This window comes from Pan paniscus, chromosome 1 (genome assembly GCF_029289425.2).
Source record: "Pan paniscus chromosome 1, NHGRI_mPanPan1-v2.0_pri, whole genome shotgun sequence".
Taxonomy (NCBI): Eukaryota; Metazoa; Chordata; class Mammalia; order Primates; family Hominidae; genus Pan; species Pan paniscus.
In genome coordinates this window covers 197,777,661-197,802,306 of record NC_073249.2, presented here as the reverse complement: position 1 = coordinate 197,802,306, position 24,646 = coordinate 197,777,661, and the positions used below count along the sequence as shown (strand labels likewise).

The 24,646-nt window shown below is 39.5% G+C and overlaps 1 protein-coding gene across 36 annotated transcripts in view; it reads left to right on the top strand.

The window, feature by feature from the left end:
- Positions 1-24,646, top strand: part of EPB41 (erythrocyte membrane protein band 4.1) — a 231,737-nt gene that overhangs the window by 152,678 nt on the left and 54,413 nt on the right. For 11 of the 36 annotated variants that reach the window (XM_063593500.1, XM_055095865.2, XM_034959579.3 and 8 more), the window contains 5 exons: positions 12,187-12,395; positions 17,610-17,666; positions 17,832-17,873; positions 19,446-19,508; positions 24,011-24,187. In XM_063593500.1, coding sequence (XP_063449570.1) covers positions 12,187-12,395; positions 17,610-17,666; positions 17,832-17,873; positions 19,446-19,508; positions 24,011-24,187 — 548 coding nt within the window. The remainder of the gene's footprint in view (positions 1-12,186; positions 12,396-17,609; positions 17,667-17,831; positions 17,874-19,445; positions 19,509-24,010; positions 24,188-24,646) is intronic. The other 25 variants (XM_034959588.3, XM_055095919.2, XM_055095879.2 and 22 more) reach the window with 9 other exon arrangements.

The window sequence follows — 24,646 nt, the reverse complement described above, 5'->3', positions numbered from 1 at the left end:
CATGGTGAAACCCTGTCTCTAGTAAAAATACAAAAATCAGCTGGGCATGGTGGCGCACGTCTGTAATCCCAGCTACACAGGAGGCTGAGGCATGAGAATCGCTTAAACCCGGGAGGCGGAGGCTGCAGTGAGCCAAGATTGCGCCATTGGACTCCAGCCTGGGAGACAGAGTGAGAGTGTCTCATAAATAAATAAATTAAATAAATAAATAAATAAATAAATAAATGTTCAGAAGGGCCGGGCATGGTGGCTCATGCCTGTAATCCCAGCACTTTGGGAGCCCGAGGCAGGAGGATCACTTGAGGTCAGGAGTTCAAGACCAGCCTAGCGAACAGGGCGCAACCCTGCCTCTACTAAAGGTACAAAAATTAGCTGGGCTTGGTGGCGCACGCCTGTAATCCCAGCTACTCAGGAGGCTGAGGCACGAGAATTGCTTAAACCTGAGAGGCAGAGGTTGCAGTGAGCTGAGATGGCACCTCTGTACTCCAGCCTGGGCAACAGAGTGAGACTCTGTCTCAAAATAAAATAAAGTAAAAGATATAAGTTCAGAAGGCAATAATCCAAATAGGGTATTATTGATTACCTTTATTATTTGTTACCAGTGTACAAGCCTATGCTGTCTACTGTAAAAGCAAGATACATGTTGTTATGTGCATATATAGTGTGCAGAGTGGGACGCCGTCTCAAAAAAAAAAAAGAAGCTCAGTGGTAAAATGAAAGGGATCTTACTAATTGTCTAATCTTAATAGAACCATCTATTAATAGAACAGGTTAAGGATTTGCGTTCTGGAATCAGACAGACCTGATTCCAATATCAACCCTAGCATTTATGAGCTATGTTCCTAGGCAAATTACTTCATTTCTCTGTGCCTCAGTTTTATCATTTGTAAAATGGAGATGATGATAGTATCATACTACCTCAAAGAGTTTTCATGAGGAATAAATGAGGTGGCATATGTATGGTATTTAGCACAATGGCTGGCACTTAATGAGCTCCCCCCACAAAATGTTAGCTATCATTAAGATACTGTTTTTCTGGCTGTAACATTTGTATCATCTGGAACCATGCTACTATATTCTGGTTTGTTGATGTATGCAGACCCTCTCATGAGATATGTAGACCATTGTACAGCAGCCATAGTCACCATTTGGAAGTTCCCTACTAATTGAGCAAGTATTTCTTTCCATGATGTGAGGAAATTTTATAATAGAATGTGAAAAGATCATTTTTACAATGTTCCTCTTGGTTTCATAGTTTAGTCATCTCTTGTGCTAGGTAATGAGCTAGGTGCAAGAGATATTATAGTGAGAGTCCCTGCCCTCATTCAATTCTTAACCTAATGGAGGATATTATAATATTCATCATAGTGGAAGAAACAAGGCATTAGGAGAGCATATGTCCTTAATTTAGAGGAATCAGGAAGGGGTCAGCCACATTTGGAAAAAAGATCACCTAAGCAGTAGGACTTTTGTGCTTCCATACTGTGAGTCATGCTTTTTGGTTTTTTTGTTTTGTTTTGTTTTTTTGAGACAGAGCCTCATTCTGTCACCCAAGCTGGAGTGCAGTGGCACAGTCTCAGCTCACTGCAACCTCCGCCTCCAAGATTCAAGTGATTCTCGTACCTCAGCCTCCCAAGTAGCTGGGATTACAGGCATGTGCCACCATACCTGGCTAATTTTTGTATTTTTAGTGGAGATGGGGTTTCACCATGTTGGCTAGGCTAGTCTTGAACTCCTGGCCTCAAGTAATCTGCCTGCCTCAGCCTCCCAAAGTGCTGAGATTACAGACATGACACCCCCCAACTTTTTTTTTTTTTTTTTTTTTGGTGTTTTTCTACCTCCTGAGGGGCTGTTTTAATAGTAACAATACAAGGCATGTTGCATGCTTTGTCTTAATCTTCATGAAAACACTATGAACTAGGCTTGGAGATTAAAATGACTTTTCATAAGACATGACATCTGGTAAATGGAAGTGCTAAGAGTGAAATTCAGGTTGGTTTAACTCCAAAACTCATGTTCTTTCAGATACATATTTATTACTTTGTTCAACAATTTTTCCTATGGGCCAGATGGTATTCCAGTCACTAGAGATACAGCCGTGAGCACACAAACATAGTCTCTGCCTTCATGGAGCTTACATTCTGTCATTGGAAACAGAGAAGAATAAAACAAAATAATTTCAGATGGTGATGAATGCTGTGGAGAAAATAAAACAGGATGAGGGATATAGACTATCTGGGGATGGGGGAAATTAAGGAGTATTTCAGATTGGATGGTCCAATCTAATTTAGAAGGCTTCTTTGAGGAGCTTCATTTGAGCTGAGACCTGAATTATGTGAAGGAGCCGGCCATCTCAAAATCTGGGGAAAGAGCCTTGCGGAAGAGGGAGTAGCAAGTACAAAGTCCTGAAGGTAGGAATGAGCTTGCCATGTGTCTAGAGCAGTGCTGTCCCATGGACCTTTCTGTGCTGATGGAAATCTTTCATTTTGTGATATCCAGTTCAGCAGCCAATAGCTATATGTTTCTGTCCGCTAAGAACTTGAAATGTGGCTATGTGCCTGAGGAACGGAATTTTAATTCCAATTTAAATAGCCACATGTGGTGTGTAGCTCACATATCAGACAGCATAGGTCTAGATTCCAGAAAATGAAGGGGCGAGGAGTACAAAATAAGTGAGGTCAGAGAAGTAGGTGGGAGCCAGATTGTATAGGGCCTTGTGGGTCACAGTAAAGAGTTTAGATTGTATTTCATTTGCACTGGGAAGCTATTAGAGGGAGTGATGCAATCTGAATCCCATTTTTAAAAGATCGCTGACAGCTGAATAGTCCATTGAAGTGTCAGTGAAAAGCAGGGCGAAGGCTGTTGCAGAGTCTGGGACAGCCTGGACTTGAGTGTTGGCAACAAAGACAGGGAAAAGTAGTCAGGGATACATTTGGAGGTAGGGCTGACTGAATTGCTGACAAATTAAGTATTGGAGATGATAAGGAAAAGAAACTCAAGTTTTATTGCTTGGCTTAATCATTTAGTAGAATGAGAAAATCTGGGAGAGTAGCAGAGTTGGGGATATGGAAAATAAAAACTCCTACTGTGGATAAGTTAAGTTTGAGGCATAATCATTTAATCTTCATGTCTTTGCCATATTCAGATAACAATATCAGGCATCTCCCTCCTTGTCCAGTAAATCACCTTACTTCTAGTTTACCTTATGTGTGGGGAATCTTTTTATCCCCATTTTTCAGGTGAGAAAACTGAGGTTGGAAAGTTTAAGTGACTTGTTCAGCATCTCACAGACAGTAAGTTGCAAACTATGACAAAAATCCAGGTCTGTCTGATGGCATGTTCCATGGCTTTCCTTGCTAAATGGAGTTTCATGGTTATATAGATACTATGCCTGATGTATTGTCTTTTCCTGATAGCAAAGATAACCAAAGAGTCAAGTGTTAATGAGCTTTGGTACCTTGAACAAGTTAGAAAGCTTTACAGAAATCACATCTTGACTGCCTTATTACATTTATATTCTGAATTTTTTTTAAGATGTATGGTCTTAACTTGTCATGGTAATTACCACAGTTCTTGCTACAGTGTATTTAATAAATAAATATTGGCTGGATGTGGTGGCTCACACCTGTAATCCCAGCACTTTGGGAGGCTGAGGCGGGTGGATCATTTGAGGTCAGGAGTTCGAGACCAACCAGGTTGACATGTTGAAACCCTGTCTCTACTAAAAATACAAAAATCTTAGCCAATTAGCTGGGCATGGTGGCACGTGCCTGAACTCCCAGCTACTCAGGATGCTGAGGCAGGAGAATCGCTTGACCCCAGGAGGCAGAAGTTGCAGTGAGCTGAGATCGCGCCTGCACTCCAGCCTGGATGACAGAGTGAGACTCCGTCTCAAAAATAACAATAAAATAAAATAAAATAAAATAAAATAAAATAAAATAAAATAAAATAAAATAAAATATCATTCTTTCCCTACTGCATTCCAATGTCACCTTTGTTATAAATCAGGTGACCATAAATTTGGGAGTTCATTTCTGGTCTCTCTAATCTCTTGTATTGATCTTTGTCTATCCTTGTGTCAATACCACACTATCTTAATTATTCTAGCTTTTATAAGTGTTTAAGTTCTCTAACAATATTCTCTAAGATTATCTTGGCTATTTTTAGCCCTTAGCGTTATCTTATATATTGTAGAATCAGATTTTCTATTTCCACTAAAAAAGTCTTAATACTTTTATTGGGATTTAGTTGATTATATGGATCAGTTTGGAGATAATTGGTATTATAATATTGAGTCTTCTGATTCACAAACATGCTATAACCCTCCTTTTGTTTGGGTTTCCTTTAATTTCTCTCAGTAATGTTTTGTGATTTTTGGTGTAGGTAACTTGTGCATCTTTCATTAGATTTATTCTTACAGATTTGATGTCATTTGCTATTTTATATTAATATTATTAGACAGGGTCTCACTCTGTCATCCAGGCTGGAGTGCGATGGAGCAATCACGAGTCACTGCAGCCTCAGTCTCCCAGGCCCAGGTGATCCTCCCACCTCAGCCTCCCAAGTAGCTAGGACTACAGGTGCATGCCACCATACCCAGCTAATTTTTTTTTTTTAGAGACAGGGTCTTGCAATGTTGCCCAGGCTGGTCTCAAATTCCCAGGCTCAGGCAATCCTCCCACCTTGGCTCCCCAAAGTGCTAGGATTACAAGAGTGAGCCACCACACCCAGCCATCGTTTGCTATCTTAAATGGTATCTTTTGGTTTTTGGCTGGTTGCAGTGCCTCATGCCTATAATCCCAGCACTTTGGGAGGCCAAGGTGGGAGGATCGCTTGAGTCTGAGAGTTCAAGACCAGCCTGGGCAACATGGCAAGACACTGTGTCTAAAAAAAAAAAAAAAAAAAAAAAAATTAGCTGAGCATGGTAGTGCACACCTGTAGTCCCAACTACATGGAAGGCTGAGGCAGGAGGATCACTTCAGCCTAGGAGGTTAAGGCTGCAGTGAGCTGTGCTTGTCCCACTGCACTGCAGCCTGGGCAACAGAGTGAGACCCTGTCTCTAAAATAAAATAAAATAAAACAAAATAAAATAAATGGTATCCTAAATTTTTTATTTTTTGTTCAATTGTTTTGGTACATAGAAATACAATTAATTTTTCTAGTTTGACCTTATACTCAGTAATCTTACTAAAAAAAATTTTTTTTTAAATTTAATTTAATTTTTTTTTTTTGAGACGGAGTCTCACTCTGTCACTCAGACTGGAGTGCAGTGGCACTATCTCGGCTCACTGCAACCTCTGCCTCCTGGGTTCAAGCGATTCTCCTGCCTCAGCCTCCTGAGTAGCTGGGATTACAGGTGCGCGCTACCACCATGCCCGGCTAATTTTTTGTATTTTTAGTAGAGACGAGGTTTCACCCTGTTGGTCAGGCTGTTCTCGAACTCCTGACCTCGTGATCCACCCACCTCGGCCTCCCAAAGTGCTGGGATTACAAGCGTGAGCCACCACACCCAGCCCTAAAAAATTTATTATTAATTTTAATGGTTTATCTGTGGATTATTTGGGGTATACATTATTGTGTACTCAACATCAACTGAAAATAATGATTGTTGTATGTCTTCCTTTCCATCTCGCATTTTTAATTTCTTTAATTGCTTTGTTGCTGGCTAGAACGTCCAATGTAATGCTGAATACAAGCGTTAATAACTGTCATCTTTCCCAATTTTAGGGCAAAAGCTTCAGTATTTCATCAAGCTTCCTTATATGGTATTTTCTTTATCATACAAGGAAGTTGTCATTCTAGTTTCCTACACATTTTAATTGTGAATTAGTGTTACTTTTATCAAATGCTTTTTACTTCATCAGTTGATATAATAAAATGATTTTTCTCCTTTTTATGTTAATGTGGTATATTATTTTTACTTTCAATTTTTAAACGACCTAAGAATTTTTGGAGTAAGTTCGAATTGATCGTAATACTCTTTTCTTTTTTATTGTTTTAGGATTTCTACAACTATTTTCATAAGAGAGATAGGCCTATAATTTTCCTTTTGTAATGTTGTGGTCAGGTTTTAGTTTCGAGTTTATGCTGGTCTCATAAATTGAGAAGAATTCCTTCTTTTTCTGTTCTCTGGAAGAGTTTGTTAAAGACTGTTGTCATTTCTTTGTTACTGTTTAGAAGAATTCGCCTATGAAGCCATATCTGGTCCTAGAGATCTCACTGTGGGAGGTTCTTTACTTACAGATTCAGTGTCTTTATTAGATAAGGGACTATTAAAATGTTCTAGTTCTTGTTTCAGTTTTGATAAATTGTGTTTCTTTTCTCTTTCTTTCTTTTTTTTTGGAGAGAGAGTCTTAGCTCTCTCAGGCTGGAGTGCAGTAGTGCCGTCATAGCTTGCTGTAGCCTTGACTTCCCAGGCCCAAACGATCCTCCCACCTCAGCGTCCTGAGTAGCTGGTACCACAAGTTCACGCTACCGCGCCTGGCTAATTTTTTTTTTTTTTTTTTTTTTTTTTTGTAGAGACAAGATCTTACTGTGTTGCCCAGGCTGATCTTGAACACCTGGGCTCAAGCAGTCCTCCCACCTTGGCTTCTCAAAGTGCTGGGATTATAGGTGTGAGTCATCGCACCTGGCCTAGTTGTGTTTTTCTAGGAAATGTGCATTTTATCTAAATTTCCAAATATATTTACATAAAGCTGGGTATCTTTTCAATATCTGTAAGAACTATAGCAGGGTCCACTTTTGCATTCCTGATATTGGTAAGTTGTACCTTTTTGTTTCGAATAGCCTTGGTAGAGGTATATTGATTTTATTAATCTTTTCTTTTTTATATTGTAAATTGACAATTTATGTATGTATGTATGTATGTATGTATTTATTTTTGAGGTGGAGTTTCACTCTTGTTGCCCAGGCTGGAATGCAATGGTGTGATCTCGGCTCACTGCAACTTCTGCCTCCCGAGTTCAAGCGATTCTCCCGCCTCAGCCTCCCAAGTAGCTGGGATTACAGGCATGCGCCACCATGCCCGGCTAATTTTTGTATTTTTAGTAGAGACGAGGTTTCACCACGTTGGTCAGGCTGGTCTCTACCTCCTGACCTCAAGTAATCTACCTGCTTCGGCCTCCCAAAGTTCTGGGATTACGGGCGTGAGTGAGCCACCGAGCCTGGCTGACAATTTATAATTGTATATATTTATGGGGTACAAAGTAATTGTCTTAAGTTTTTCAAAGAACCAACTTTTGGTTTTGTTGTTTTTTTCCTATTATATATACTTTAACTCATGCCAGCTGATATCTTTATTATTATCTTTTTTTTTTTTTTTTTTTTGAGACGGAGTTTTGCTGTCGTTGCCTAGGCTGGAGTGCAATGGCGTGATCTCGGCTCACCGCAACCTCTGCCTCCCAGGTTCAAACAATTCTCCTGCCTCAGCCTCCCGAGTAGCTGGGATTACAGGCATGCACCACCACGCCCGGCTAATTTTGTATTTTTAGTAGAGACGGGGTTTCTCCATGTTGAGGCTGGTCTTGAACTCCTGACCTCAGGTGATCCACCCACCTCAGCCTCCCAAAGTGCTGGGATTACAGGCGTGAGCCACCGCGCCCGGCCTATTATTTTCTTTACACTTTTATTCAGCTTTTTAAGAAAAAATTTCTTGAACTAGATACTCATTAATGTTCATTATTTCTTACAACTTAACCTTAGAATGTAAGTGACTTGCCTAAGGTTACATAGCTAGTTGGAAAGAATTAGAAGGGAATCCGGGACAATTCTCCTAGGCCCATGCTTTTTACTCTTCACCATGATGACTTCTTTTTTTTAGAAAGAGTAGAATAAAAGTTAATAGTCAATATTCCTTGAGCACTTAGTATGTTCCAGGCACTGTTCTATCTTTTAAGTATCTGAAGTGCATATAAACTGAATAGGACAATTTTTTTTTGTAGTTCTGTTTTTAAATGTCTTATTTTTCTCTTTGTGCTATAGTATAAAAAGTGGAAATATGTCTGTGTAACTATTTTTCCCTCCTTTCCTTAGATACTTCTCTGTGCTCCTTAAAAGATACTTTTTCCCGTTGAGTCATCCCTCCCTTTTCAAAAGATTAATATAACTCTGTAAGCTAGAGATGGTGTATCAGGGAAATTTTTACAAGAATTGCTTTATAAGGGGTCTTATTTTCATGATAAAAATGAGCATTCCCTTCCTCTTCTGTTATGTGTGGTGCTTAGAGCATCTGCTTCACCAGCTGGAGTACCAAAACTGGTTCAGATCCCAGTTTTATGATAGAGTAGTAAGTTGCAAGCGTAGCTAATAATGATGACAAAGATTATATTTTTCTTGCACTTTTTGCTTTTCAAACCATTTCCATGTATTCCTATTTAATACTAGCAACTTAGTCAATAAGAAAAAACATTTAGGAATTACAGTTTTACTCATGAGGAAACTGGAGCACAAAAGAAAGGGCCACACAACCAGGTAGTTCATCCATTCGGCGAGCAGTGGTTACAGTGATTCTTGCCAGGGGTGTACATCCTTATCACCTTCGGAGCTTTAAAACAAAACACATGCCCAAGCCTCACTCTTGGATAGCTCATCTCACTAGAGTGGGCCTGAGCATCATCTGATTTTTTTGTTTTTTGTCTTGAAAAACAAACATTGTATCAGAGGACATAAATGATTTTTGTGGTCCTCTGATAAAAGAACCACCCTACCGCATACTAGCAGAAATTGTGCTAGTAAATAACAGCTAGAAGTAGAAGTTGTTTGCCTTTACTCAGTCTGATGGTTTGAATTTTATTCTTTACTGCTGTAGTATATAACTATCTAAGTTTCTGTTGTCAGCCAAGAGCAATATAGTATTGAAGTTAGTGGGTCACCATCAGCATTTTTCTTTATGTAGACCCTCAGATATGGGAGATACTGGATTTTTAAAGTTATGTATTGTCTATATATGCACCAAAATCTTATAAATATTAATAGCTGAATTAATAAAACTGAAGACCCACACATCTTAAAAAGCAATCCCTACCCCCAACACTGTGAATATACTAAAAAGCATTGAATTATATATTTTAAATGAGTGAACTGTATGGTATGTGAATTGTATCTCAAAAAAAGCTATTAAAAAAAGCCATGATCACTACCATGATATTATAGAGTTAATATCTTCCATATTTTACAGATGATTAAACTAAAGTTTGTAAGATTAAGCTCCATGCCTTAGGGCACACTACTATATGTGACTGAGTGTGGGCCTAAGACTCGTGATTTGGCTTTTGCCTCTGTTCCATGCAGCCTTTCACAGCCAGAGCTTTTTATTGTAATGTTATTATTTTTCCAATCTGTGAACTCTGTTTCTGTCAGTTTCCACACTAATACCTTCTTTTCCACATACAGTACAGATTGCCAAGGCTAGGAATGCTGAAGACATAAATCATTTGGCTCTGCAATATTAGTACTGGATTGAAACCAAAGACAAGTGGCAAAATAACACATGGTGAAAGCATGGGCTAAGTTTCTATGATGCCAGGCATAGTTGAATTAATTCTTTGAGAGGAGGTGTGAATACACATGTATAATGATACTTAAACACAACTGTGAGCAAAATATTTTGTCACATTCCCCTGTGTTGTCAGGTTTGGTCTGCCATCTGCCATTCTTGCAGTGACTGCTTAAAGCACCCATTAGTAGTAGCTCTGTGCTAATCCAGAGTTATTACTACTAATCCAGTAGTAGCAATCTGTGCAAGAGGCCGCAGATTTTTCATGGAAAGATAAAGGAGATCCTTTTTTTTTTGAGACAGAGTCTTGCTCTGTTGCCCAGGCTAGAGTGCAGTGGTACGATCTCGGCTCACTGCAAGCTCCACCTCCTGGGTTCAGGCCATTCTCCTGCCTCAGCCTCCCAAGTAACTGGGACTACAGATGCCCGCCACCACGCCCAGCTAATTTTTTGTATTTTTTAGTAGAGATGGGTTTCACTGTGTTAGCCAGGATGGCCTCAATCTCCTGACCTCGTGATCCACCCACCTTGGCCTCCCAAAGTGCTGGGATTATAGGCATGAGCCACCACGCCTGGCCGATAAAGGGGATTCTTGAATTTCTGCTGTTTTTCCTATATATCTGCTAAGGAATTAGTTCTTTCATTGGAAATTATGACAGAGTAATAAGCATTTCTTTCTTTTTCTTTTTCTTTTCTTTCTTTTTTTTTTTGAGACAGTCTGGCTCTGTTGCCCAGGCTAGAGTGCAGTGGCACAATCTCAGCTCACTGCAACCTCTGCCTCTCAGGTTCAAGTGATTCTCCTGCCTCAGCCTCCCGAGTAGCTATGACTACAGGCGCCCACCACCACACTTGGCTAATTTTTGTATTTTTAGTAGAGACGACGTTTCACCTTGTTGACCAGGCTGGTCTCGAACTCCCGACCTCAGGTGATCTGCCCACCTCGGCCTCCCAAAGTGCTGGGATTACAGGTGTGAGCCACCGTGCCTGGCCAAGCATTTCTTTCTTAATATTGTTGTATGAAGTAGTTGGGAATTTAAAGTTTTTATCTGTTCAGATTCATGGAATTCCTTTATCTGATCCTTACAGTTTACAAATCTAAAAATTTCAGCATGAATTATGTTCAGTTATAGTCAGTTTAAGAATGCAGGAAAGTCTATAATAAAAATTATTGATTTCCATGCAAATTGATTAAAATATAAGAGTCTTGGCCGGGAGCGGTGGCTCACGCCTGTAATCCCAGGACTTTGGGAGGCCAAGGCAGGCAGATCACTTGAGGTCAGGAGTTCAAGACCAGCCTGGCCAACATGGTGAAACCCCATCTCTACTAAAGATACAAAAAATTAGCCAGGCATGGTGGCATGTGCCTGTAGTCCCAGCTACTGGGGAGGCTGAGGCAGGAGAATCACTTGAACCTGAGAGGCGGAGATTGCAGTGAGCCGAGATCATGCCATTGCACTCCAGCCTAGGCGACAGGGCGAGACTCCATCTTAAAAAAAAAAAAAAGTCTCAATACAAAAGAGGATAACAATATGTTATCAGAAATACTAAATCATGCACAAAAACACTTTCATTCCTAGATACTGTCAGATAAGTGAAGTTTTATTACAAAGTGTAAATGTTTTATATCCCTGAAAGAATGAACATAAAAACCATAAAAAGAGTATGAGTGATTGTTTTGAAGTAAGCTGTCTAAAACTTAGATACCAAATATTCCAAAACAACAATTGGCTCTTTGAAAAGATCAAGATTTTATCATAAGTCTGTATAGTTTATTCTCTCTAAAACAGTCTATACAACTTTTCCCCTAAATTAAGGTTTCTCAACCTCAGTAACTTCAGCCTCTATGCACTGGATGCCAGTACCTCCCGTCTCTCCCCTCCTCTGTTACAACAACCAAAAATGTCTCCGGACGTTGCCAGATATTCTCTGGGGACAATTTACTCCAGTTGAGAACCACTGCCCTAAACATATTAGAGAATAAGAGCTGTAATACAAATTGGTAAGGCTGAGAGATAGTAGGACAGAACTCAAAAGATATTTTTGTTTAGGTTTGAGGACTGACAGTCAAAGATTTTGAATTTGTGTTATTTTAATCAAATGATTTATTATTAAAAGGGAGAGCATCTGGTTCAAATATTTGTCCTTACAAGCATCAGAAAGTAGTTCATGTCTTACCAGAAGAGCCATTTATCAAGTTATTTTGTAATCATTCCAAGGAGGCTTACAGAAGAAATCAGACTTAATTCTTTTTTCTTACAATATATTTTTAGGTTCCTGAAATAACCTAAAAATGAACACATCTTTATTTTTAAAAGGCCTCATGGAAGAAATCACATTTAGTTAACCCTTTTTTTCCTGCCATAGACAACATTGCAGGTTTTTGAAACTAAAATTACAAGATAAATGGATTTTCTATTTCTTTTCTTTGATCTTGTCTCCCCTGAATTCAGCATTCATGGAACATGATCATTAACACATTTTAGCCTTTCTACTGAGGGTACATTTAACTTCCTTGTTGCTATCAGTTCCCTGGCAGAGCACTAATGATTTATTTTTTACCCTCTGTGTGATAGCCCACTACACACTCTAACATTCGTGTGTATCCTGGATTCACAATTATTTTGCCTGGTGACTTTGAAATAATACAGTAGCTCTGGCCTTTACTTATGCTTCCCTTTTCCCTTTCTCACATAGCAGCAGCTGTCGATTCGGCAGACCAAAGTCCTCGGCCCACTTCTGCACCCGCCATTGCTCAGGGTCAGGTTGCAGAAGGTGGCGTCCTAGATGCCTCTGCTAAAAAAACAGTGGTCCCTAAAGCACAGAAGGAAACAGTGAAGGCTGAAGTGAAAAAGGAAGACGAGCCACCTGAGCAAGCTGAGCCAGAGCCCACAGAAGCATGGAAGGTATGTCATCAGTCCAAATACCTAGCTAACTCACTTTCTGATTTAGAGCCCTTAACTTTTTGACCAGGAACGTTTTCAAAGCAATTGCTTATTCTCATAGACTCAACAAAGTTATTCTTCATTCTTTCTAAATGAAGATGTCTCCCATGAACCTATAAAATATTTTCATAGAGTTATGTCAGTAAGACTGTAAGCTATCTCAGAAGTTATAAGGTGACCCACTCCTTGACCCAACTATTATTTTTATTTATTTATTTATTTTTTTGAGATGGAGTCTCGCTCTGTCACCCAGGCTGGAGTGCAGTGGTGCGATCTTGGCTCACTGCAAACTCCGCCTCGTGGGTTCATGCCATTCTCCTGCCTCAGCCTCCTGATTAGCCGGGACTACAGGCGCCCGCCACCACGCCCGGCTAATTTTTTGTATTTTTAGTAGAGACGGGGTTTCACCGTGTTAGCCAGGATGGTCTCGATCTCCTGACCTTGTGATCCGCCCGCCTCGGCCTCCCAAAGTGCTGGGATTACAGGCGTGAGCCACCGCGCCCGGCCCCAACTATTATTTTTTTTAAATGATCTTATAAAACACACCAGTATGATTGATCCTCTGCTTTTTAAAATAATTTTACTCATCTAGAAGGAATCTCCACATTGCTTTTTAAGACTAAGCTCTGCTATTGTGATTAAAATAAAATTTTATTTTCTAAGATGGATGTATGCACATTTCCAAATAACTGGTATTACATAAAGCACATCTATGTGGTTGCTCAAATCTTAAGTACCTTTACAAAAAGGAGAAGATTCATTATGTAGGAGAGGTTGTACTGCTGAGTTGCCTATGGTTCTGAGTTAATTGCACCCACAGTCACTGCACTGTGTTGAAAAATCACCAATTTAATTAGCAGATTTCCTAGACAGTGACTAGACTGACCTTTTATATGTTAAGCTTTGTAAACACATTTAAGCTGTGATGGAATCGAAGTGCTAGCTCAGATTTATTGAAATAAATATAGCTCTTGCTGTTGGCAACAGGAATTATGAGAAGCAGTCTTCATAAGAAGAATTACATTTTTATATGTCTGTTAAGAAATTAAAAAAAATTTTTTTTAACCATAAGATCTTAGTAAGTGTTCTCGCTTTGGCAGATGGATTAACCTTGTTCTTTTGGAGCCAGATCAATATCTAGTTTATCTCTAGAGCAGTGGACAGTCTAACTATGTTTTGATTATATTAAAAAAAAAAAAAACAGGCCAGGTGTGGAGGCTCTCACCTGTAATCCTAGCACTTTGGGAGAGCAAGGCGGGTGGATCCCTTGAGCCCAGGAGTTCAAGACCAGCTTTGGCAAAATGGTGAAACCCCATGTCTACAAAAAATAAAAAAACTAGCTGGGTATGGTGACGCACATCTGTAGTCCCAGCTCCTTGGGGGACTGAGACAGAAGGATAGCTTGAACCTGAGAGGTTGAAGAGGCTTCAGTGAGCCGAGATCGCCCACTGCACTTCAGCCTGGGTGACAAAGTGAGACCCTGTCTCAAATAGTGAAGCCCCGTCTTTACTAAAAATACAAAAATTAGCTGGGCATGATGGCAGGTGCCTGTAATCCCAGCTACTGGGGAGGTTAAGGCAGGAGAATTGCTTGAACCTGGGAGGCGGAGGTTGCAGTGAGCCCAGATCACACCACTGCACTCCAGCCTGAGTGACAGAGCAAGACTCCGTCTCAAAAAATAATAATAATAAATAAACTGTTAAATATGACATACAGTTTTACTGTCCATTTGGGACTACCTTGAGTCCAGAGAGAAAAACAGATTGAGTGAATGGTAGGTGTTTACATTTTTGTACCTAGCCAAATGTTTATGACATTGGTCATCAGGTTCACTGTCAACAATGCCTGTTTAATGTTAGACTACCTCCTCAGTTCTTAATGTTAGAATATCTCACCAGGCACTTTTGACTATCCCTCTATTTGTTATACTAACTAAAAAGTGTTGGATTACTGGAATTGTCAGGGGAATCTTCCTAGTGGCTAAGATTCCTCTGGCTTTCTGCTGACTCACTTTTTCTCCTTTTTGCCTATAACACAGACATAAATATCTTCAACAATAGGCTCCCTTTGCTCTTGGGAACTTGGCAGAGTGAAGAGATCACTACCTGTTATATGCTTTCCATTTTAAGTGCCAATAGGGGGTCTTTGTTGCCAATTAATTCTACATAAATATATGATTCGAGATACTTGTGTTGAAATGAGACTGAAGGCCACCTCTGATAACTTATTGTAATAGTGGTGGCAGAATTAAGGGTGACTCTGAGCTGATTTTATACATAGCAGTTAGAAAATAACTATGGCGGCAGGCACGGTGGCTCACGCCCGTAATCCCAGCAATTTGGGAGGCCAGGACGGGTGGATCACAGCCTGGCCAACATGGCAAAACCCCGTCTTTACTAAAAATACAAAAATTAGCTGGGCCTGCTGGCAGACACCTGTAATCCCAGCTATTTGGGAGGCTGAGGCAGGAGAATCACTTGAACCTGGGAGGCAGAGGTTGCAGTGAGCCGAGATTGCACCACTGCACGCCACGCCAGCCTGGGCAACAGAGCAAGACTGTCTCAAAAAAAAAAATAAAAAGGGCCGGGCGCGGTGGCTCACGCCTGTAATCCCAGCACTTTGGGAGGCCGAGGCAGGCGGATCACAAGGTCAGGAGATTGAGACCATCCTGGCCAACATGGTGAAACCCCGTCTACTAAAAATACAAAAAATTAGCCAGGCGTGGTGGCAGGCGCGTGTAGTCTCAGCTACTCGGGAGGCTGAGGCAGGAGAATGGCGTGAACCCGGGAGGCGGAGCTTGCAGTGAGCCGAGATCGCGCCGCTGCACTCCAGCCTGGGTGACAGAACGAGACTCTGTCTCAAAACAAAACAAAACAAAACAAAACTATGGCATTTACTTGAAGCCATATTTATTATATAAAGCAATAGTAGTGATAAAGTAGCTTTGTAACTGTAAATTTCATTATCTGACATTAGTTTGGTGCCAGATAGAGATAGCTTTTTGTTGTCATTTTAATGAGATATATTCTGCCAGTATACCTGTAGGTACTGTCTCCCCCATGTATATTATCTCATTTAATGTTCTGTGTAGGGGCATACACAGAACTACTGTTGCTACTTGGCCTCAATTCTTTTTTTTGAGACGCAGTCTTGCTCTGTCACCCAGGCTGGAGTGCAATGGTGCGATCTCAGCTCACTGCAACCTCCGCCTCTCAGGTTCAAGCGATTCTCCTTCCTCAGCCTCCTGAGTAGCTGGGATTACAGGTGCCTGCCACCATGCCCAGCTAATTTTTGTATTTTTGGTAGAGACAAGGTTTCACCATGTTGGCCGGGATTGTCTCGAACTCCTGATCTCAGGTGATCCGCCCACCTCGGCCTCCCAAAGTGCTGGGATTACAGGCGTGAGCCACCGTGCCCGGCTGGCCTCAATTCTTAAACTGAAGTAGAGGCTCTCAGTTTTCTGCTATTGGATTGATAAAGATCCAAAGCAAAAAGAAGTCATTATTCACTTGAACAAGGAATTTAAGCTTTGTAAAATAATTTAACACTATTGTTTGCTAAATGTACAATTCTGGGAAGACATCATCTCCATTTTGTCCGTAAGAAGTTTAAGCTCTGAGGGGTAAAAAAAACTTGTTAATGACCACACAGAAAGTATGCTGGGACTCAAAGTAGAAATGACCCAAAACCAGCCAGGCGCAGTGGCTCACGCCTGTAATCCCAGCACTTTGGGCGGCTGAGGCGGGCGGATCACAAGGTCAGGAGATCGAGACCATCCTGGCTAACACGGTGAAACCCCGTCTCTACTAAAAATACAAAAAATTAGCCAGGCATGGTGGCGGGCGCCTGTAGTCCCAGCTACTTGGGAGGCTGAGGCAAGAGAATGGCGTGAACCCGGGAGGTGGAGCTTGCAGTGAGCCGAGATCGCACCTGCACTCCAGCCTGGGCGACAGAGTGAGACTCTGTCTCAAAAAAAAAAAAAAAAAAAAAGAAATAACCCCAAACCATTAATTACCCCTGGTAGTTAAAGTGCTGTAATGGGGTGTGCTTAACTTAACACTTGACAGTGTCACTAATTTTGGTGCTCTCTTAGGTTTTTTAGACTCAGTCTAGGGAAAATAGCACAATGACATTATACTCCAAAGTAATGCTGCTTAGTGTGATTAAAAAGAATATCAACACCACAGATTGATGAGGTTCTGTAAAGAACTTAATGATACAAAGTGATTTAGCCCTTAGTAAAAATAATCAATTTTTTAATTTAAAATATCCAATGCTTTGGGCATTGCTCCCTCTATTATGCTCCCTCTTAATAGTCTGTTTTTTTTTAAAAAATAATTGCTCCATTTTCTATGTATAAAATGATGTTACTAAAGGTATTTCAAAGCTAGGCAGGAGACCTTAGCTATTCTCTTTCTGCTATTAATATCAAGGATGAATCTTGCCCTTCTACCAAACACATAGACTCCACCTCCCTAGAGGAGATTGCAGTGTGTTGAATGTTGCAGCTGAATCCTGCATGTGCTTGTTTATAAGCCAGCCCTGGGAGTAATTTCATGTGTCAGTTACAATTTAAATTGGGTTTATTGTAATGTTTTGTTGTGTAATAAACTGAAGAATGAAGTGCCTCTTTAAGTATATTGTTCAACTAACAAAATCCTTTGTGTTTACCAGTTTGGTGTCATATGTGGTTTATTACATGTGTGTTTTAACTAAAGATTTTCTTTTTCTTCCTGTCATATATGTCATACGTTGATAACTTCATATGTAAATTTGTTTTTAAATGTTATTTAAAGTACTTCCAGATCAGTTTTTAAAGGCAAAACAAAAACATGGGCTATTGCATTAAATAAGCCTAAATTATTCTTTTAGTGGGTACTTTTTTATAAATAAGTATAAAAATACATTTTCTTCATCAATAGAATACTTAATTTTCTTTTTTGATAATTTGGATATCCATATTACCTTTTCAGCCTTGAAAATGTGATGGTAAACACAGATGACTTTTGGGAGTAATATCCTTCCCTGTAACACCCTCCATAAGACTGCATCATGATGATTACATATCAGCGTATTTCACAACCAGCTTAAAGATGCAGCTTATTTGGAAACAACACTATTCATAGAAACCTACTAACCTAAAATGTTTTTACTACTTTTATTTCTTAAATGTAGGTGGAAAAAACCCACATCGAGGTGACAGTACCCACCTCAAATGGTGACCAAACACAGGTTTGTGCCAATAGGCCACTTGTTCCTCTTTCCCTCCACCCCCTCAGTTTTTTTCTTCTCCCTTACTCCCTTTTCCTTAAAAAAATTATAAAATGAAGGTTCAAACAAACTTCAATGAGCAACATTTTATCATTTTTCTTTCTTCTTTAAATTATGGCAAAACAGAAGCTTGCAGAAAAAACTGAAGATCTGATAAGAATGAGGAAGGTTAGCCATTTTTCACTTTCACAAAACTACATTGCCATTTCACCCATGCTGACTTACAGTGCATTAAAAAGACAGTGATCCATTCTTTTCATTGATTTCTTTTAATCAGGAGTTGTTAATACTTTCAAATAATGGATATGGGCCAGGAGCATTGGCTCACACCTATAATCCCAGCACTTTGGGAGGCCGAGGCAGGAGGATCTTGGGGTCAGGAGTTTGAGACCAGCCTGGCCAACATGGTGAAACCACGTCTCTACTAAAAATACAAAAATTAGCCAGGCGTGTTGGTGCACGCCTTTAATCCCAGCTACTTGGGAGGCTGAGGCATGAGAATCACTTGAACCTGGGAGGTGGAGGTTGCAGTGAGCTGAGATCGTGCCACCGTGCTCCAGCCTGGGTGACAGATATACACATATATTTACATAAACTGAAGAAACCATAATCCTGTACTATATGTTGAAAAGTTTCATTAAACTTTTCAGTAGCAAAATATGTTTTTAAGCAAAATGAAATAATCAGTGAGAGTCAAACCTATCTTTTGTATTTAAAAATTTATAAGAACTATTTCACAATGACATCATATTCTTGGAATAATTGATAATATTTTATATACATTTATCATAAAATGAAAACCATCATAGCTGGCTGTGATGGCTCACACCTGTAATCCCAGCACTTCGGGAGGTCAAGGCAAGAGGATCCCTTGAGCCCAGGAGTTCAAGACCAGCCTGGGCAACATAGGGAGACCCCATCTCTTCAAAAAATAAAAATAAATTAGCCAGGCATGGTGATACACTCCTGTGGTCCCAGCTGCTTGGGAGGCTGAGGCAGGAGGATCACTTGCGTCCAGGAGGTTAAGGCTGCTGTGAGCCACAGCTGCACCACTACATTCCAGCCTAGGTGACAGAGTAAGACCCTGTCTCCAAAAAAACACCCACTGTAGCAGCAACTCCCAGTACTGTGTACAGCCGACTTCTCTGTGCCTCATTCTTTTCATCTATAGAGTGGGATGAATCAGTTTGAATCAGTTAACTGAGTATATTTATTGGCTGATCATGTATAAAATGATAATCTTTCTTAGATCTTTTTTATAAAAGAGATCTAATCTTTTATTAGATTTTATAATTAGAGATCTAGATACTGCAGTGTCACTAAGTATAAAATACATCCCAAAAGCTAAATAATGTTTTTAAAGCATTTCTTCACTCCATGATACGTGGAGTTTCAGCGTTTTTTAGTCATATGTTTTAAGGTAACCCTCGAACAGTTCAATTTCAAAAATGAAGATAAAACAGCTTGTTACATAAGAAGCCAATGAAGCCAGGAGCACTGTCTATTTAAATAACATCATCACATTCTTTCATCATTCATGAAAAAGGTCATCATTTTCTTGTGGTAATCATGTTCTCTCTGTGTCCGTGTGACTCTCTGACCATTTCATGTTGGCATATGCTGCGCTGTGGACATTTAATTTTAAATATTTTTTGGTTTGCCAATTTTCAGTTTTTTCCCGCAAGAACAACATTTTAATTTTTTATGCTTTTCTGTTTTTCCCCCCTTTCATTTTCACAGAAAAAGAGAGAAAGACTAGATGGTGAAAACATTTATATCAGACATAGCAATTTAATGTTGGAGGTTTGTATGAACTTGAAGCTTATTTCAGTTGGTTGCCTGGAACCTTCTGCATTCTTTGCTGATCCCCTTTTCTTCATTCTGTGCTGCATTTGGTTTTGCATGCAATTGCATGAAGGGACGTTAGGTTTAAAATGCTTTTGCATGTTGGTGAACATGAAGATATGCAAACATCTCGCCTTCTGATTCTTTTTAGTTTCTATCTGTCATACTTACCTGGAAAAATATATGATTGGGACTACCTCTACCTCTCATGGTTCCATTGTTTTACCCACCTTTAGAAAATTCTACACCATTGCTAAAAGTTCCTTTAATTTTCCAAGAGTATAAACTTCCATATGTCCCAAGATGCAAATTTGCACTATTCTTTCATTTTCTGAATTAAGAGAGTGCGAAAAAGAAGGGAATTCAGAATGGACTTAAAATATTGGAGATAATAGAAAAATGACAGAAGAACTGTCGGGGAGGGGCGGGAAGTAAGATATAAGAAGGAAAGAGGGGAGCCTAGCATTTAATAAGTAGTTACTATAAGATGGTTTAATCATAAAAACAGGCCTGTGGGTATGGGATTGTTATTTTAAAGATGACAAAATTGAACCTCAAAGAGATTAAGTAATTTCCCTATAGTCCCAGAACTGGAAAGCCAAGATGTGAGTTAGGATCTATCCAACTCTATTAAACTACACTGTTTTGCACTCTGAAATAGCAACATGCTGTCTGCTATAGGAGTTGTAAGATTATTTTCCCATTATATTCAACATTGGTCATATATATATATATAATTTTTATTTTATTTTATTTTTTTTTTGAGACAGAGTCTCGCTCTGTCGGCCAGGCTAGAGTGTAGTGGCGCGATCTCAGCTTACTGCAAGCTCCGCTTCCCGGGTTCACGCCATTCTGCTGCCTCAACTTCCCAAGTAGCTGGGGCTACAGGCGCCCGCCACCATGTCTGGCTAATTTTTTTGTATTTTTAGTAGAGACGGGGTTTCACTGTGTTAGCCAGGATGGTCTGGATCTCCTGACCTCGTGATTCACCCGCCTTGGCCTCCCAAAGTGCTGGGGTTACAGGCGTGAGCCACTGCGCCTGGCCTTTGTTTTTGTTTTTTGTTTTGTTTTGTTTTTTTTGAGGTGGGTCTCACAGTGTTACCCAGGCTGGAGTGCAGTGGCTCAATCACTGCTTACTGCACTCTCAGCCTCCTGGGCTCAAACAATCCTCCCATCTCAATCTCCTGAGTAGCTGGGGCTATGGGTGCATGCCACAATGCCCAGCTAATTTTTAAATTTTTGGTAGAGACAGGATCTCAGTATGTTGCCCAGGCTGGTCTTAAACTCCTGGACTCAAGTGATCCTTCTGCCTTAGCCTCCCAAAGTACCGGGGTTACAGGCATGAGCCACTGGACCCAACCTAAACTTTAAAAACTAGATAGACCTCTGGCTTAATATATAGCCTCTAATAATTATTTAAACCTCATCTTATTCCTTGTCAATACCTGTATTTTGAGTACTTGTTATGTATAAAGTCTCTGAGAAAAAATATGCCCAGCCTTCATTAAACATGTATTGCGTGGTGGGTGAAATACCAAGTGCTTTACATATCTTTGTCTCATTTAACATGAAGTTTTTCGAGGCTGGACCCTCAGATATTTCAAACTTGGCAACTAGATCTCTTTGTTTTAGCCCATATCTGAAACCAGACCTGAGTAGTTCCATCTTCAGAGACTAGGAAGAATAGTGAAGGTCAGTTGATTTCCTTTATTTGGCAGTGTAACATCTTGAAATTCTAAACATGCATATTTCCTGACTAGTTCGTCTTCAGTGCTTCCTCTTAACTGGAACCTGCAGTACCAATCATATATTTGTCATTTGTTCCATGAGGTGTGTTATGGCTTCTGAGACTCACAAAGTCCCTGTGTGTGATGTGTTTTTCCCTCAGCATTTCATTGACAGCCATGAGAGGGGATTTCTAAATAAAAGTGTGTTTGGAAATTAAAACCACTAACTGCCTTTTGAGAACATTTTATATTTAATGAAGTGTTTGGTTTGATTGCTGCTAAAATTATGAAGTGATAGGCATCAAAAAGTGTCTAACCTGAACACAGCCAAAGTAATTTGGCCATCATTCTTTAGAAGTTTTTTCCCCTGTAAGGAAGTTCTCTCAAGTTATCTGTCACTCCAGCAGGTTTTTTTTTTTAAGCATCCCTCCTCCCCCTTCTCCTACCCCGCCCCCACTAATGCTTTGTTCTGGCACAAATAAGGTCGAGTTCATTTTTAGATCTACCGCCTCCTCCTCCAACTCCCAGAGAGAACCTGTAGCAAGTTGTCTATGACAAATTCTATTTGGAACAGGTCCCTTTGAGATCTTAATTTTACTCTGTGCCCCCACAGGTTTTCAACAAAGCCAGCTAAGAAGGATGGAGAAAGCTCCCTCAGAAGCTACTGGTTTTGCCAAAACATTTATTTTCCCAGGTTCCAAGCCAATCCGAAGCTAGGCAAGAAGAGTAGCAAATTACAAGTCTCTTACATTAAGAGGTTAACTAAGAGAGTTATCATTTTACATAGCATCTCTTGCTTATTTTTGTTTTGCTCTATTCACACTTTTAACCCTCCCAAATGTATTAGGTTGTTCTTGGCCCAAACAGATTTTAATTTCCAGTGAGGAGCTGGGTCACAGGACCTTACATGCCTGGTGGGTCTGGTTGCTCAGTCCAACACTGGGTCTTTGAATGGGCTTGTTCATGCTTTTCTTTAGCTACTAGACATGCTTTTCTTGCTTTCAGCCAGAAGAAAAGTGCAAACTGTTGTTTCCCCCATAGTGAAGTCCATATTCATAAAATATATTCACATTTCATCCCAGCAAGCAAAACATGCTCTTCTGGGATAGCTATAGGATTGCCCTTTTGGAGTTAGCTTTCTGTTTGATCTCAAAGCAGGTATACATGGTTCAGTCTTGCAAAAATAAAAAGAATAGACTAATGAATTTTCTGAATGAATATCTACAGAATCAAAATCGTCTCACTGATTATTCTTCTTATGCTGTTTTCCCTTTGACATTGCTTTTGAAAAAGTTTTATTTAGTTAAAACCTGTATTACCCTCAGAAAAAACTTTTAAGCAAAATTTTATTTAAATGAATTATAATTTTTTACCCCAATACAGCTGTTTCCTACAGAGCCAAAAAAGAAAGACTAAATCCAAAATTCACCAAGCATATTAGGAGATGTATTTAGCATTATGCTTTTCTTGGATACAAAGCTGCCTTGATATATAATAAACACAGAATTTTTTACAGTCATCAAGTGATGGGCTCCCACATGTTTTGATCTCAAGCGTAGATCTTTTAAGGTTTTTTGAAGTATTGTTGGACAAAGAACATTTGAGTTTTTGTCTTCAAGTTATATTTACCATACTATTTTTGGCCAAGTCCCCTTTTTGAAAGTTGTTATATACCTCCTTTTACATAAACCTGAATATTATTTCTAACTCATGCTTTATTAACCTAAGCTTCATTCATTTCTCCCTGGAATATCCCTTTAATAGCTTGCCTGTACCTCAGGTTGCCCAGTATTCAAATTTGCTAGGATATATACCTACTATATACCCACAAAAATTAAAAAAAAATTAATCTGCTGGAACAGTTGAATTATTTTAAATTGTCAAGGAAATATATAAGGTATTTGGTGAACTCCTGTTAACTCACTCTCAATCCTTTGAAGGTTATTGCAAGAAGTCCCTGTTTTGAGTTGTACTAAGTGATGAAGTGAAGCTGTTAGAAGCTAGAAAGCCTAAGGCTTTTAGTTTATGTGCATATTATTGACAAAGAAAAAAAGTCATTTTATTATGTACCTCTGAGTGATTTTTCAGAGGTAGTAACAGTCTGCTCTGGAGCCTTTAACTAGGAATTTCAGTAATAAATTCTTACATCAAAAAAGGGCTATTCTTGTTTTTTAAAAAGCAGAAACAGCCACCTAGTAATAGAGAAGTAAAACCATCTCCAGGTAGAAATAGAAGGATACTGTATGTTTGCAACTCAACAAGACAAGACAGCCAATGGTGGAAGTTGTATGTTTCACCATGCCTTCATTAAACAGTTTGTTTATCTGTTGCTATCTCCATCCTCCTGAGCTGAGCCTAAAATAATTTCTTATCAAGCTGAGGCTAATTGAGTTGTGGAACTACCTTCTTGGGATGAGAAGTTAGAGATCTGCTGCTGTGTCATAATGGGAAGAAGAATCATAAATTAAGGCGTGAGTTCTTTATGGGTTATATAACTGCTAACAGCTATGGAGTTGTGATACTTCACAGCTTCTAAGAAAAGCACTTTATTTAAAGAAAAAAAAGGCAAGCAAATATACCATGTTGTATATTTATAATCTGAATGCAGATTAGTAACATCTGTCCTGGATGTGGTGTGTTTTCTACCAGTGCCCAGTCTCTGACGGGTTGCCCTTGGTTATGTTCTTTGTCCTGATTGTGTATTGTTTTGCATCTTTGTCCTTTCAACTGTAGGATTTAGACAAGAGTCAAGAGGAGATCAAAAAACATCATGCCAGCATCAGTGAGCTGAAAAAGAACTTCATGGAGTCTGTACCAGAACCACGGCCTAGTGAATGGGATAAACGCTTATCCACTCACTCGCCCTTCCGAACTCTTAACATCAATGGGCAAATCCCCACAGGAGAAGGAGTGAGTACTTTGTCCACATGGCCAATTGTGAAAATGGAGGGAATAAATGTTTTTATGTATTAATATTCTGTATCTGAGAGAAAGCTTAGAGCTGAAATTTGGATTTGGTGCCTCACTATATTCATTGCTGCTTTAAGGCATTTGTAATCAAATATTTATTTTTTTTAAGTCAGGTAGGCTACCCAGTGCAATTATGGGAGCTATTTGGAGCCACCAGTAGATGATTAGCCTCTGAGAACTGTCTCTGCAGCTACATGCTTCTGGCTAATGTGTATTTATAAACTGACCATAAGCCAGTAGAGGTTTATTTGTATTCAAACTGTGCCTTCAGGGACTAGAAAGTTTACTAAATTTAGGAAGGTCAAAATAGGAAAGACATTAGTCTTTTTAAAAAGCTTTATTTGAACATTTGCACAACTTAGAAATATCTGGACTGGTTCCCCACAATTATATAGTAAA